The following is a 14096-nucleotide window of genomic DNA, read 5'->3' as shown; positions in this document are numbered from 1 at the left end:
ACTTTATTAACTTAGCAGAATCGGGCCCCAGATTTTTGACGTTAGCCCCATAGACGTAATATCAAACTCCTATCTCTACTTAGTAAGCAAAAGAATAGACATATAAAATACTGGTAAAGGCTGTAATAAACACACCTAGGATTAACATACATGTAAGTATACTAATATTACTAATCCGTGTTGTCTTCGCAAATGTTATTAATTAATGCAATGTTATCTTCGCAAGTAACTTATCTAAACCCAGTTCCGATATTTTCTACGTGATTAAGTTTAATCACTATTGCTCTACTCTTAAAATATATTTTTGATTAATTACAAAGCTTTTGTTTGTTAACTGTTAGAGCTATAAACATATTTTATAGTTTTTTCCTTATTGTGTAAGTATTCGTAGTCTTCTAAGTGAAGGTTGGTGCCTTTATACTTGCACAATTTAAGGGTTGTGCCTGCTATTTAAAAATATTTAAGCCTTCCTAACTAGCGACCCCAGACTTAAGTTTTTCAGTCCTTTGTAATTTTTTAGTAAGGTGTGTGAGAATTTTCTCATGAGAGTAACTAAAAAAGTCCTAACAATATTCAATTATTAAAATAATTCTTATTCGTTAAAAATACAATAGCTGGAAAAAAAATCGCGTCGTAGTGCTTAAACTTAGCATGAACTGCTCAAACATTTCATGAAATGTCGCTTGCTCCTATCGTTTTAAAAACACTCATAACCAAAACTAATAATAAAATGAGAAAATCTCAAACAGCTACCACATTGCATAAAGAACCTTTTTTGGAGACTGTACCCACAGATATTATATATTGAGTACCTTCAAAAAGTGTAATCTAAAGCGCCGACTCAAACTTTTTGTAGGATTATCGGATAGACATTATCTAAATTTTGTTCTAATCTACCACCCGTCAATAGTTAGCATTTGTTATCGTTAGATCTGATAAACATTTAACAGTGTGGTGTTAAAGGCACTAATCATTTTAAGATTCGCTGGTGGGCACATGGCAGGGGCGCGTTCAACTGCATACAAGTATTATTTATAGTGGTGTATTGGATCAGCTGATGGCGGCGCGTGGCGAGCGCGAGTACTGCGGCGGCCGCGACACTCTCCGCACACCCAGCGCACTCGCCGCGCCGACACTATCTGCCTTATCGCACCAAATAGTACACACACGTGAAACACTACCCAACCGGCTCCGTAAACTTGTTTACTCCGTTTACCCACAAGCCGCACAATTACCGCACACGTCAAACTGAACTGACTGCAAACTTCATTATCTCAACTTAGTGTGACCCAAGCTACTTCATCTACCCATTCCGTACTATAGTGTTTTTGCTGTGCATCTCATAAAAAAATAAACGTGAAACAAAATATTAGTTACGCAACAATCTAACGCGTGTGAACGAAGATACAGTGTCAAGTGTTCCGCCAAGGAAATAATTCATAGGATATACCTAAACAAATTATGGCTCCTTTCTAGGAACTCGGTGTGGTAATTTGAACTCTGTGCAGTGGTAATAAGGTGAAAATGAGGAGCGACGTGTTGGCACCGAGCGAGCTGGAGGGGACGGACTACCTTCTCTCCTCCACGATGAGGCTGGAGGACAGCTTTCTGCAAATACTCGGTGAGTTTACGATATACACGTATGGATGTGTTAACTGGCCAAACACACAATTTTGTCCTAAAAAGATGTCATAAGCACGTTATTTTAGCACAAGAATAGTGTTGTAAATGATTAGCGTGGAGAAGTCACAATTTTCTAATCAAATCAGTCAATCTGCATAGAAACAAAGTCTCAAGGTCTTATGGACATTATACGCACTTATACTACCTACCGAGTGGATTAAGTAATGAGCGATTAACGCGGATAACACTCGCAAAGAGCTACGATTGTTATCATAGATGGTCGTATTTTCGAAAAGCAAACAAGAGCCAAATAATGGCTAGTGATTGTTGTATACCTAATATTTATAAACCTTTCCGCCAAAAGACCGATCCTAGTTAGGAAACGAGCCCTTGCTTAATATGTAGCCTGTAAAAATATTTATCAGTTATAAGTAGGTATAGGTACAAGATTAAAAAATTGTGTAACGCCAACAAATGACCGTCATTTAGATAACAAAAAAAAATGAAAAGTCATAAATTGACCGTAATCAGCCAACTGTTGTAAGGACCATAGACAATTCCGCAGTAAACATTTATGATACTAAAATGTTGATGAAATATCCGTAATCTTCAGAATGCATTCTAAGAAACAATCCTATATCAGTTACGGGTATATAAATATATACTTGTATAAGTTGGTAGGAACAGTGCTTTTTATGAAAAACCCACATTTTTCTGCAGTTTTCATTAAGTTATAGTTCATGTTTATAAAAGTGTGCCTATCTAAAAAAGTAGGCGAAGGAAGAAAAAGTGTGCCTATCTAATAAAGTAGGCGAAGGAAGAAAAAGTGTGCCTATCTAATAAAGTAGGCGAAGGAATAAAAAGTAAATCTGTGGTAAACTGCTTAGTTTAACTCTGGTTTCAAATTCAATGCACACTATATCCCGAAGGCTTAACATTACCCGTTTTCATGGTTAACTTACAATAGGTTAGATTTCCATGACATAGCGGGTTACACAATCAGCAGGTGGCCTGAAATAATATCAAAAGAATTTATGGCGCAGCAGATAGATTAGTAATAAAATAAGTCGCTCAGATATTATAATATTTTAACTGCATTTAACCGCTTATCAACAAACAATAATAGGTACTTACTTAATATGTAATTTAGCAACAAACAATTCGTAATCTCCGATGTAAATCGATTTGTTTCAACATTAGCTGTGTTTATGTGCTAAAATATAAATAAAAATATTGAAATAAGTATAAAGTATTGTCTATGTGAAAAATAATTCATTTCTTATGTAAATATAGTAAATTAAATAGTTTTAAGAAAATTTGCACGCCGCAATAAGCGGCAGAATAAGAGATTGTATTGTTACTGTAAAGACCTTTTATGTACCTTATTCAAGCAAATAAACGATTTATTATTATTATCTTGTATGTCTCTACCAGACCTCGGGACTATAGAGTCCCGGATTTTTGGGAGGCGAACGTGGGGCCGAAGCCAACACGCTGAAGCCCTTTTGAGACAACTTTAATGAAATGGTGACACAAAACCGACGATTATCCCTGTATACACTATAGAAATGTACCCAAGGACAATCCCCGGTTCTGTGCTAAACTATTGCTAACTATGGATGAAAACTACTTGGGCTATTGTGATGGGATGCTAGTGGACTAGGAATGGGGAAACTACGGGAACTATGGCACCTGCCGATAACAATGTAATAAATACACGTAAAAATGGCAGGTGGAGACTCGCCAACTCACTTACTGGGCCCCCGGGAATCAGTCGCTAAATCGCAACAAGGGGGCAACAGGTACATGAGCGGCTGAAGGGTGAGGATACCTCGGCGGACTTTAAACGCAGATCACGCGCTCCCTGTGGGTCCAGCATCACCGGCCCACTCGCCACTTACCACGAGGCACCTACCCTCCGAGTGGGCTGTTAACCCTGCTCTAGCGACTCCACTCTGACCGGCCGATGAAGGCAAGCCAAGAGGCGGGAGACCTATCCCCCGTCATGCTTCACTCCGGCAGGCCGGAGATGGGGGACAGTATACTCTCCCTGGAGCACTCGGATATATAGCCCCGCGGGGTCGCTACTCCCCGTCATCCGCCTCAGATGCCCTGCGGGGCTTATTATTATTATTATTTGTATGTCTCTTTCTGACCTCGGGACTACAGAGTCCCGGATTTTTGGAAGGCGAACGTGGGGCCGAAGCCAACACGCTGAAGCCCTTTTGAGACAACTTTAATGAAATGGTAACACACAAAACCGACGATTATCCCTGTATACACTATAGAAATGTACCCAAGGACAATCCCCGGTTCTGTGCTAAACTATTGCTAACTATGGATGAAAACTACTTAGGCTATTGTGATGGGATGCTAATGGACTAGGAATGGGGAAACTACGGGAACTATGGCACCTGCCGATGACAATGTATTAAATACATGTTAAAATGGCAGGTGGAGACTCGCCAACTCACTTACTGGGCCCCCGGGAATCAGTCACTGAAAAGCAACAAGAGGGCAACAGGGACATGAGCGGCTGAGAAGGGTGAGGATACCTCGGCGGACTTTAAACGCAGATCACGCGCTCCCTGTGGGTCCAGCATCACCGGCCCACTCGCCACTTACCACGAGGCACCTACCCTCCGAGCAGGACTAACCTTGCTCTAGCGACTCCACTCTGACCGGCCGATGAAGGCAAGCCAAGAGGCGGGAGACCTATCCCCCGTCATGCTTCACTCCGGCAAGCCGGAGGTGGGGGACAGTATACTCTCCCTGGAGCACTCGGATATATAGCCCCGCGGGGTCGCTACTCCCCGTCATCCGCCTCAGATGCCCTGCGGGGCTTATTATTATTATTATTAATAAACATAATTTCGCTTTAAGTAGTCAACAGCGGGGACCTTGAGATGGAGCATTAAGTAGAGAAGGGCAAGTGTAGTGCAACTCCTTGAACTTGCAGTGCCCTCTGCATGGGGTAATTATGCACATGCGAAACAATGGCCACATGCATTATTTCTATTACGTCAATTATTGTAACATAGAGGATAATTTGATTGTAATTATTGTTTTCTTCAACACTGACAATGATTGCGACAATCACTGCGTTCTTCGAAGTGCTAGTGATAAATAAAAGTAATTGTTTGTGATGAAATGTTAGTTAACCCTATCGTCTGTACCAATTAAATAATACATACATAAATAAAAGCGAAAAGTCCAGATACTTGATAGTGTTACTTTCATAATTATAATGATTTTCATGATATAATGAACAAAACCTGCACAGTTCCTTCTTTCATTCCTACGTTTGCTCGTCTGACATCAAAGTGTTGATTTCTGTTTTAAATAAGTACAAATATGTATTCAAATTAATTCCGGACGACATCTGATTATGGGTCTATTGACCTCATTGATTTTGTTCACTAGATGTTGGAAACATTTTGCATAGGAGCTGCTAAGAAGACACTATCAACTATAGTTTGTTAAAAAAAAAAACAATATCTATCTTGTAAGAAGACACTATCAACTATAGTTTGTTAAAAAAAAAAACAATATCTATCTTGTTAGTCTAGTACTCTCGTTTCCACAAGGGGCTGGTCGAGCGTGAGTTTTCTCAGTTTGAATGAAATGTGTCTGTGGACTAGCACCTAGCTCTTGGATAATAGATAATCACTCATTTTGAAAGAAGTTTCATGTTTCAAATAATGATAGAGTGCAGCTGATTTATAGATCTTCGAAACTCGATGCGTTCTTAAGTACCTATAGGAGACATCGCAACTACATTTTCCGTGATATGACACGCAGCACACCAAGGTTAATAGGCACTAGTTGAAGCTAATATAAACAGGCCAAGATTTATTTACTTGCATTCGTATGTACTGCAAGAGTTGATACGCAAACTTGTTACATGGTTGACCTAGAAATCCTGAAGAATACAGCAACCCTGGGTGAAACTATTACATGATTTTGAACCTTAAAATTATCATATAAAATACCGTTTTATAGAACAAACTGTGCTATAAAACGTGGTTATTTACTTTATGTATAAAACATATAAACTACTCTATTTCTAACTCTCCTACTACGGGTCTGCTGGAAGAGATTTCGTAAGAAATAAGCAGTACCTTTGTACTATTTTATGCTATCTCTACTTCTTTTATATTCTCTCTGTGTACATAAATGGTTAAATAAATAAAACATACCTAGTTACGGCAATCTGGGAATATATTTAATACAAAAAAATAAACTTATATCGTGACGGAGATGGGAATTACAATCCATCTGATATTAACTGATCTATCTAAATATTCCAGTCTATAATTACATCGACTGGGGTTTCCATCCAATATAGCCATGAACAAAAACAGCAATAACAAAAGCCTGTTCTCTTTGGTTTCCCCCAATTTCGAATAAAAAATTGATTGACCATAACAATTTCATTCAAAAACACAGACGTCTGATATTCATATAAGAAAGTAGTCGAACAACATATTTTGTACGACGGTAGGAGGTATGGAGTGGCCAGTTAGGTAGGAACGTGTTTCGATTTTAATTATTTGACCAAATACACAGTTGTATGATTTGCAAGGCAAATTAGCTGCCTGTAAGTTTGCCTATACTTTTTTTTAGCTACGATCCTTCGTGGTTTATGATTTTTCATCAAAAGTACCCGTTTCTTAATACTTTCAAATTCTTATTTTTAAGAGTTTTAACTATAATACGTTTAAGTCTTTCAAGCAACTAGAAGATCATTTCACAACTATTTATTTGGTTTGCTTTCAGTTATAACCCTGTGAAAGATATTTTTTTTATTACTAGCCACTCGTTTTTATGGACGAAAAATTACCATTATTTACAGTAAAGATGTATTTGCGTCCTACCAAGTTCATATAAATAATTAAGTATTCAAGTTCGACATGAATATGAATTCATTACGAGAATCTTTCATTGTGTTTTTTTTTACATTTGAAATTGTGTAATGTTACGTAGGTACGTAAATAATAATTACTAGCTTCTGCCCGCGACTTCGTACGCGGATCCTGTCCCTTATGCCAGCGACTACGGGGTCAGCAAAATCAAAGATCCCCCTTCAAAGACCGTTGACGGGAAAACAACGGAATACGCATAACTATTAGAAACGTTCCATATATTTAATTTTTGTACGTCAACGACAAAAGCACAGAAGACTAAACTAAACGCTGAGAACTGAAGCGCTAAGAACTGAAGCAATCTCTCCAGTGTGAGCGTGTGACTTTGATTCCAGGTCTGGCAAGCCAATGCAACTTTTTTAAGTTCGTATGTACTTTCTATGTATATTTCGGATACCAATGACGGTTATTTGGAGGGGACGTTAAACTGTAGGTTCCGGCTGTCATTGAACATTCTTGGCTGTTATGGGTAGTCGGAAGCCAGTAAGTCTGACCAGTTTTACCAAGGGGTGTTGGGTTGCGCGGGTAACCGAGTTGTGGAGGTCAGATAGGCAGTCGCTCCTTGTAAAACACTGGTACTCAGTTGCATCGTGACTGGACGCCGACCCTAACATAATTGGGACAAAGGCTCTTGAGATAATAACGACAATAATAATGGGATATAAGCTCCGCAGGACATCTGAGGCTGATGACGGGGAGTAGCGACCCCGCGGGGCTATACATATATACCCAGTGCTCCAGGGAGAGTATACTGTCCCCCGTCTCCGGCCGGCCGGAGTGAACCATGACGGGGGTAGGGCTCACGCCTCTGCCTTGCCTTCATTGGCCATCCAGAGTGGAGTCGCTAGAGCAGGGTTAGTAGCCCTTCTCGGAGGGCAGGTGCCTCGTGGTAAGTGGCGACTGGGCCGGTGATGCTGGACCCACAGGGAGCGCGTGATCTGCGTTTAAATTCCGTCGAGGTATCCTCGCTCTTCAGCCGCTCTGACTCCGACTGATTTCCGGGGGGCCAGTAAGTGAGGTGGCGAGTCTCCACCTGCCATTTTTACATGTATCTAATACATTGTCACCGGGAGATGTCATAGTTCCCTATGTCCTAATCCACTAACATCCCATCACAATAGCCCAAGTAGTTAACAATAGTTTAGTACAGAACCGGGGATTATCTTTTTTTTTTAACGACGTCCACCGGGGATTGTCCTTGGGTTCATTTCTATAGTGTATAAAGGGATAATCGTCGGTTTTGTGTACCATTTCATTAAAGTTGTCTCAAAAGGGCTTCAGCATGTTGGCTTCGGCCCCACGTTTCCCCCCCAAAAATTCGGGACGCTGTAGTCCCGAGGTCTGGAAGAGACATACAAAATAATAATGAGATATAACGCACCAAAGTCCGAGAGTGGATGCTCGTGACGCCACGTCTAGGTATGTAAATACTAAGCAGTGACTTAACACAAAATTCAAGCGTGTTATATCTTCGTTATTATTTGTTTGTGAGAGAGAGAAAAAAAAAATACGCGTCCATTTTTTAGGGTTATCTAAAAGACGGACTAATTACTTTTTTGATTCACCATACCTATTTTGTAACATTCATTTCTATACATTTCAAGTGTAGTAGGGCTCTTGAAGTTCTACATCAGATGTTCCAGATCTTCGATTTTTATACGTCAATAGAGTGTGCTTATCAGATTGAACGCTTTTTGCTAAAACGTCATACCATTATATGCTATTGTCTACCTGGGCTCCTGGAGTTCCACATCAGGTGTTTTAGATCTTCAATTTTTATAAGTCATTAGAGAGTGCTTATCAGATTGAACAACTTTTGCTAAGACGTCATACCTTTATATGCTATAGTCTAGCTGGGCTCCTGGAGTTCCACATCAGGTGTTTTAGATCTTCAATTTTTATAATTCAATAGAAAGTGCTTATCAGATTGAACAACTTTTGCTCAAACGTCGTACCTTTATATGGTAGAGAGTAGCTGGGCTCTTGGGGTTTCACATAAGGTGTTCCAGATCTTCAAATTTATTATCTCAGCAGAAAATGCTCATCACGTGGAACAATTTTTGCCATGGCACCATTTTTGTATCTCTTATCGTTTTGTTGGTCTGTTGCAGTTCTGCATCAGGTCTTCAAGTTTCGAAGATAAATTATAGCCTATATGTTGCCCAGACTTTATAGCGATACAACAAACAAAAAATCATTGAAATCCGTCCAGTAGTTCCGAAGATTAGCGTGTACAAACAAACAGACATACAGACATACAGACATAATTTTTTTTTTGGATTTGTGCTCCATTACTGTTTCTAAACTCCACCCAATTTTTATTTTTTAATATATTCAATGTACAGACACAGTTTTTTTACAGATTTATTATATGTATATAGATTGTCAGACTCAGAATGACAATTAACTTTTGCGTGTTAATCGTCTTCATTTATTATCGTTATCCTGTAATCTATTTTACTGAAACACACCCATAGATAATGTGATGATTTTTTTTTTTAATTTTTAATGGCATGGCCCTCTAGCCTTTGTGCCAATAATGTGATGAAGATTCAAGATAGGGAGGTTGCATACTCCTTTTACTCCTATAGTCTACCAACACAATTCCTATCTCGAACATTGTATTTTTAAATTCAAACCTATTTATTCCAGCCTACGAATAATCTATTCCATTTTCAAAATCCGTTAAAACATTGCCAGTATTTGTATCTATTATTCTTCCTGAAGTATTGTTCGTAATCTGTCCCATCGTCATTTAGTTCGGGAGTTTATACAGGTCAGGGACAATTGTTGGGCGACACCACACTGAACTAAGGGCCCTAATCTTTACTGCTTACTTCCTCGTTTATCATAGTGACCCATGTAATCGGTAGCTTGTAAAACTATGCCATCGAATAAACAACAATATTTATATAGACCTCGATTTATTATGTGGATGATTCAACAAATTGAAAGTGATTTTTTACCCTGCTCTAAAACGTAAGCCGATTTTGTTCGTATGATGTCGCGAAAAATGTACATACATAGGTGTGGTTAAAATGCACTCAGACTTATGACGTTAACTAATTTTATAAATTGCCTTGCCTTCATTGGCCATCCAGAGTGGAGTCGCTAGAGCAGGGTTAGTAGCCCTTCTCGGAGGGCAGGTGCCTCGTGGTAAGTGGCGACTGGGCCGGTGAGGCTGGACCCACAGGGAGCGCGTGATCTGCGTTTAAATTCCGTCGAGGTATCCTCGCTCTTCAGCCGCTCTGACTCCGACTGATTTCCGGGGGGCCAGTAAGTGAGGTGGCGAGTCTCCACCTGCCATTTTTACATGTATCTAATACATTGTCACCGGGATATGTCATAGTTCCCTATGTCCTAATCCACTAACATCCCATCACAATAGCCCAAGTAGTTAACAATAGTTTAGTACAGAACCGGGGATTATCTTTTTTTTTTAACGACGTCCACGGGGATTGTCCTTGGGTTCATTTCTATAGTGTATAAAGGGATAATCGTCGGTTTTGTGTACCATTTCATTAAAGTTGTCTCAAAAGGGCTTCAGCATGTTGGCTTCGGCCCCACGTTTCCCCCCCAAAAATTCGGGACGCTGTAGTCCCGAGGTCTGGAAGAGACATACAAAAATAATAATGAGATATAACGCACCAAAGTCCGAGAGTGGATGCTCGTGACGCCACGTCTAGGTATGTAAATACTAAGCAGTGACTTAACACAAAATTCAAGCGTGTTATATCTTCGTTATTATTTGTTTGTGAGAGAGAGAAAAAAAAAATACGCGTCCATTTTTTAGGGTTATCTAAAAGACGGACTAATTACTTTTTTGATTCACCATACCTATTTTGTAACATTCATTTCTATACATTTCAAGTGTAGTAGGGCTCTTGAAGTTCTACATCAGATGTTCCAGATCTTCGATTTTTATACGTCAATAGAGTGTGCTTATCAGATTGAACGCTTTTTGCTAAAACGTCATACCATTATATGCTATTGTCTACCTGGGCTCCTGGAGTTCCACATCAGGTGTTTTAGATCTTCAATTTTTATAAGTCATTAGAGAGTGCTTATCAGATTGAACAACTTTTGCTAAGACGTCATACCTTTATATGCTATAGTCTAGCTGGGCTCCTGGAGTTCCACATCAGGTGTTTTAGATCTTCAATTTTTATAATTCAATAGAAAGTGCTTATCAGATTGAACAACTTTTGCTCAAACGTCGTACCTTTATATGGTAGAGAGTAGCTGGGCTCTTGGGGTTTCACATAAGGTGTTCCAGATCTTCAAATTTATTATCTCAGCAGAAAATGCTCATCACGTGGAACAATTTTTGCCATGGCACCATTTTTGTATCTCTTATCGTTTTGTTGGTCTGTTGCAGTTCTGCATCAGGTCTTCAAGTTTCGAAGATAAATTATAGCCTATATGTTGCCCAGACTTTATAGCGATACAACAAACAAAAAATCATTGAAATCCGTCCAGTAGTTCCGAAGATTAGCGTGTACAAACAAACAGACATACAGACATACAGACATAATTTTTTTTTTGGATTTGTGCTCCATTACTGTTTCTAAACTCCACCCAATTTTTATTTTTTTAATATATTCAATGTACAGACACAGTTTTTTTACAGATTTATTATATGTATATAGATTGTCAGACTCAGAATGACAATTAACTTTTGCGTGTTAATCGTCTTCATTTATTATCGTTATCCTGTAATCTATTTTACTGAAACACACCCATAGATAATGTGATGATTTTTTTTTTTAATTTTTAATGGCATGGCCCTCTAGCCTTTGTGCCAATAATGTGATGAAGATTCAAGATAGGGAGGTTGCATACTCCTTTTACTCCTATAGTCTACCAACACAATTCCTATCTCGAACATTGTATTTTTAAATTCAAACCTATTTATTCCAGCCTACGAATAATCTATTCCATTTTCAAAATCCGTTAAAACATTGCCAGTATTTGTATCTATTATTCTTCCTGAAGTATTGTTCGTAATCTGTCCCATCGTCATTTAGTTCGGGAGTTTATACAGGTCAGGGACAATTGTTGGGCGACACCACACTGAACTAAGGGCCCTAATCTTTACTGCTTACTTCCTCGTTTATCATAGTGACCCATGTAATCGGTAGCTTGTAAAACTATGCCATCGAATAAACAACAATATTTATATAGACCTCGATTTATTATGTGGATGATTCAACAAATTGAAAGTGATTTTTTACCCTGCTCTAAAACGTAAGCCGATTTTGTTCGTATGATGTCGCGAAAAATGTACATACATAGGTGTGGTTAAAATGCACTCAGACTTATGACGTTAACTAATTTTATAAATTGGAGGAAGAAGCGTGTTAATTAGTTCATCAGAACGACGCGAAACACTGTTAAACATTATGAAATAAATAATATTAAGCAATAATGACAAAAACCATTAATAACGACTCACAGAAGCAAGACGTTCCCTCTTTTTATCCGCGTTTATCAAAACAAGAAGATTAATACATTTTTAAGTTGAAAGATATTAGATGATACCAAAGTTATCTGTTTAGATAGTAGAATATTGCGTACATCTGCGGGCTTATAAATCTAGATTACTTGAATCTTTTTATCAGAAAATAATGTTTAAAAAATATATGATAGGTCTGATAACAGCGGTACATGTACCTACCTGTAATTTCCGACTGATCCCCCTGAACAAATGAATAAATCAAACTGTTTACCTCTTTTCGTATTATCTACAGGTAAACATAGTTTTGGAAAAAGTTTGTGACAGCAGAATCTCTTCTTCCACTTTCTTTAGAAAAACTGTAAAAAAATAAAACTTAGCGCGTTTTCTGCGTCCATTCAACAAATCTGTTTACTCTAACATCGATAAAATGATTTGTAAAGCTAATTAGTTATATTTTTATCATGAGACACAATAACGTCGTCCGACACAAAAACCTATATTTCCTCAAGATTTTTTACGTTAACATTATGAAATAACACGGTCGCGTCATTATTCTTAACTAGCTTCTGCCCGCGACTTCGTACGCGGATCCTGTCCCTTATGCCAGCGACTACGGGGTCAGCAAAATCAAAGATCTGAACCGTCTGATATTGAATTTTAAGGGCCCGTTGACTTGAAAACAACGGAATACGGATAAACATTAGAAACGTTCCATATATTTAATTAAATTGGACTAAACAAAACGCTGAGAACTGAACGCAATAGGCGTGATCATAGGGATAAAAGTAGTGATTCTAATAAGTCTGCATTTAAGTTATGTGGCAAAAATGTTACACGTATTATTACGTAAAAAAACATTAAATAGATGATAAAGTCGTGGTGACTTAGTGGAAGTCGTGGTGGTTTAGTGGGTAGAGAACCAATCTCTCAAGTATGAGCGTGCGTCTTTGATTCCAGGTCTGGCAAGTGCCTGCCAATGCAACTTTTCTAAGTTCGTATGTACTTTCTACGTATATTTTGGATACCAATAACCGTTATTTGGAGGGGATGTTAAACTGTAGGTTCCGGCTGTCATTGAACATTCTTGGCAGTCGTTATGGGTAGTCAGAAGCCAGTAAGTCTTACCAAGGTATGTTGGGTTGAGCGGGTAACCAGGTTGTGGAGGTCAGATAGGCAGTCGCTCCTTGTAAAACACTGGTACTCAGTTGCATCGTGACTGGAAGTCGACCATAACATAATTGGGACAAAGGCTCTTGAGATAATAACGACAATAATAATGAGATATAGGCACCGCAGGACATCTGAGGCTGATGACGGGGAGTAGCAACCCCACGGGGCTATACTATATGCTGAGTTCTCCAGGGAGAGTATCCCCCATCTCCGGCCGGTCGGAGTGAACCATGACGGGGGTAGGTCTCACGCCTCTGGCTTGGCTTGGCCGTCCAGAGTGGAGTCGCTAGAGCAGGATTAGTAGCCCTGCTCGGAGGGTAGGTGCCTCATGGTAAGCACAGGGAGCGCGTAATCTGTGTTTAAAGTCCGCCGAGGTATCCTCACGCTTCAGGTTCCCGGGGGCCCAGTAAGTGAGGTGGCGAGTCTCCACCTGCCATTTTTACATGTACCATTGACATCCACTAACATCCCATCACAAATAGCCCAAGTAGTTTCCCTCAATAGTTAGCAATAGTTTAGCACAGAACCGGGGATTGTCTTTTTTTAACGACGTCCACCGGTGAATGTCCTTGGGTTCATTTCTATAGTGTATAAAGGGATAATCGACGGTATTGTGTCACCATTTCATTAAAGTTGTCTCAAAAGGGCTTCAGCGTGTTGGCTTCGGCCCCACGTTTGCCTCCCAAAATTCGGAACTCTGTAGTCCCGAGGTCTGGAAGAGACATACAAAATAATAATGAGATATAACGCAACAAAGTCGGAGAGTGAGGGCTCGTGACGCCACGTCTAAGTATGTAAAATTTGTACTAAGCAGTGACTTAACGAAGCGTTGTTGTATCTTCGTTATTATTTGTTTGTGAGAGAGAGAGAAAAGAAAAATACGTGTCCATTATTTTAGGATAGGATTCACCATACCTATT

General features: G+C 39.2%; 1 protein-coding gene across 3 annotated transcripts in view; it reads left to right on the top strand.

Moving 5' to 3' along the window:
* The first annotated feature begins 1099 nt into the window (after nucleotides 1-1099).
* Nucleotides 1100-14096, top strand: part of LOC124637911 (transcription factor HNF-4 homolog) — a 60916-nt gene continuing 47919 nt past the window's right edge. For 2 of the 3 annotated variants that reach the window (XM_047174634.1, XM_047174636.1), the window contains exon 1: nucleotides 1100-1621. In XM_047174634.1, coding sequence (XP_047030590.1) covers nucleotides 1525-1621 — 97 coding nt within the window. In that variant the 5' untranslated portion in view covers nucleotides 1100-1524. The remainder of the gene's footprint in view (nucleotides 1622-14096) is intronic. The other variant, XM_047174635.1, reaches the window with a different exon arrangement.

The sequence above is a fragment of the Helicoverpa zea genome, chromosome 17 (genome assembly GCF_022581195.2).
Source record: "Helicoverpa zea isolate HzStark_Cry1AcR chromosome 17, ilHelZeax1.1, whole genome shotgun sequence".
NCBI lineage: Eukaryota > Metazoa > Arthropoda > Insecta > Lepidoptera > Noctuidae > Helicoverpa > Helicoverpa zea.
The sequence above is the reverse complement of the archived record's forward strand: the minus strand, read 5'-3'. Positions and strand labels throughout refer to the sequence as shown.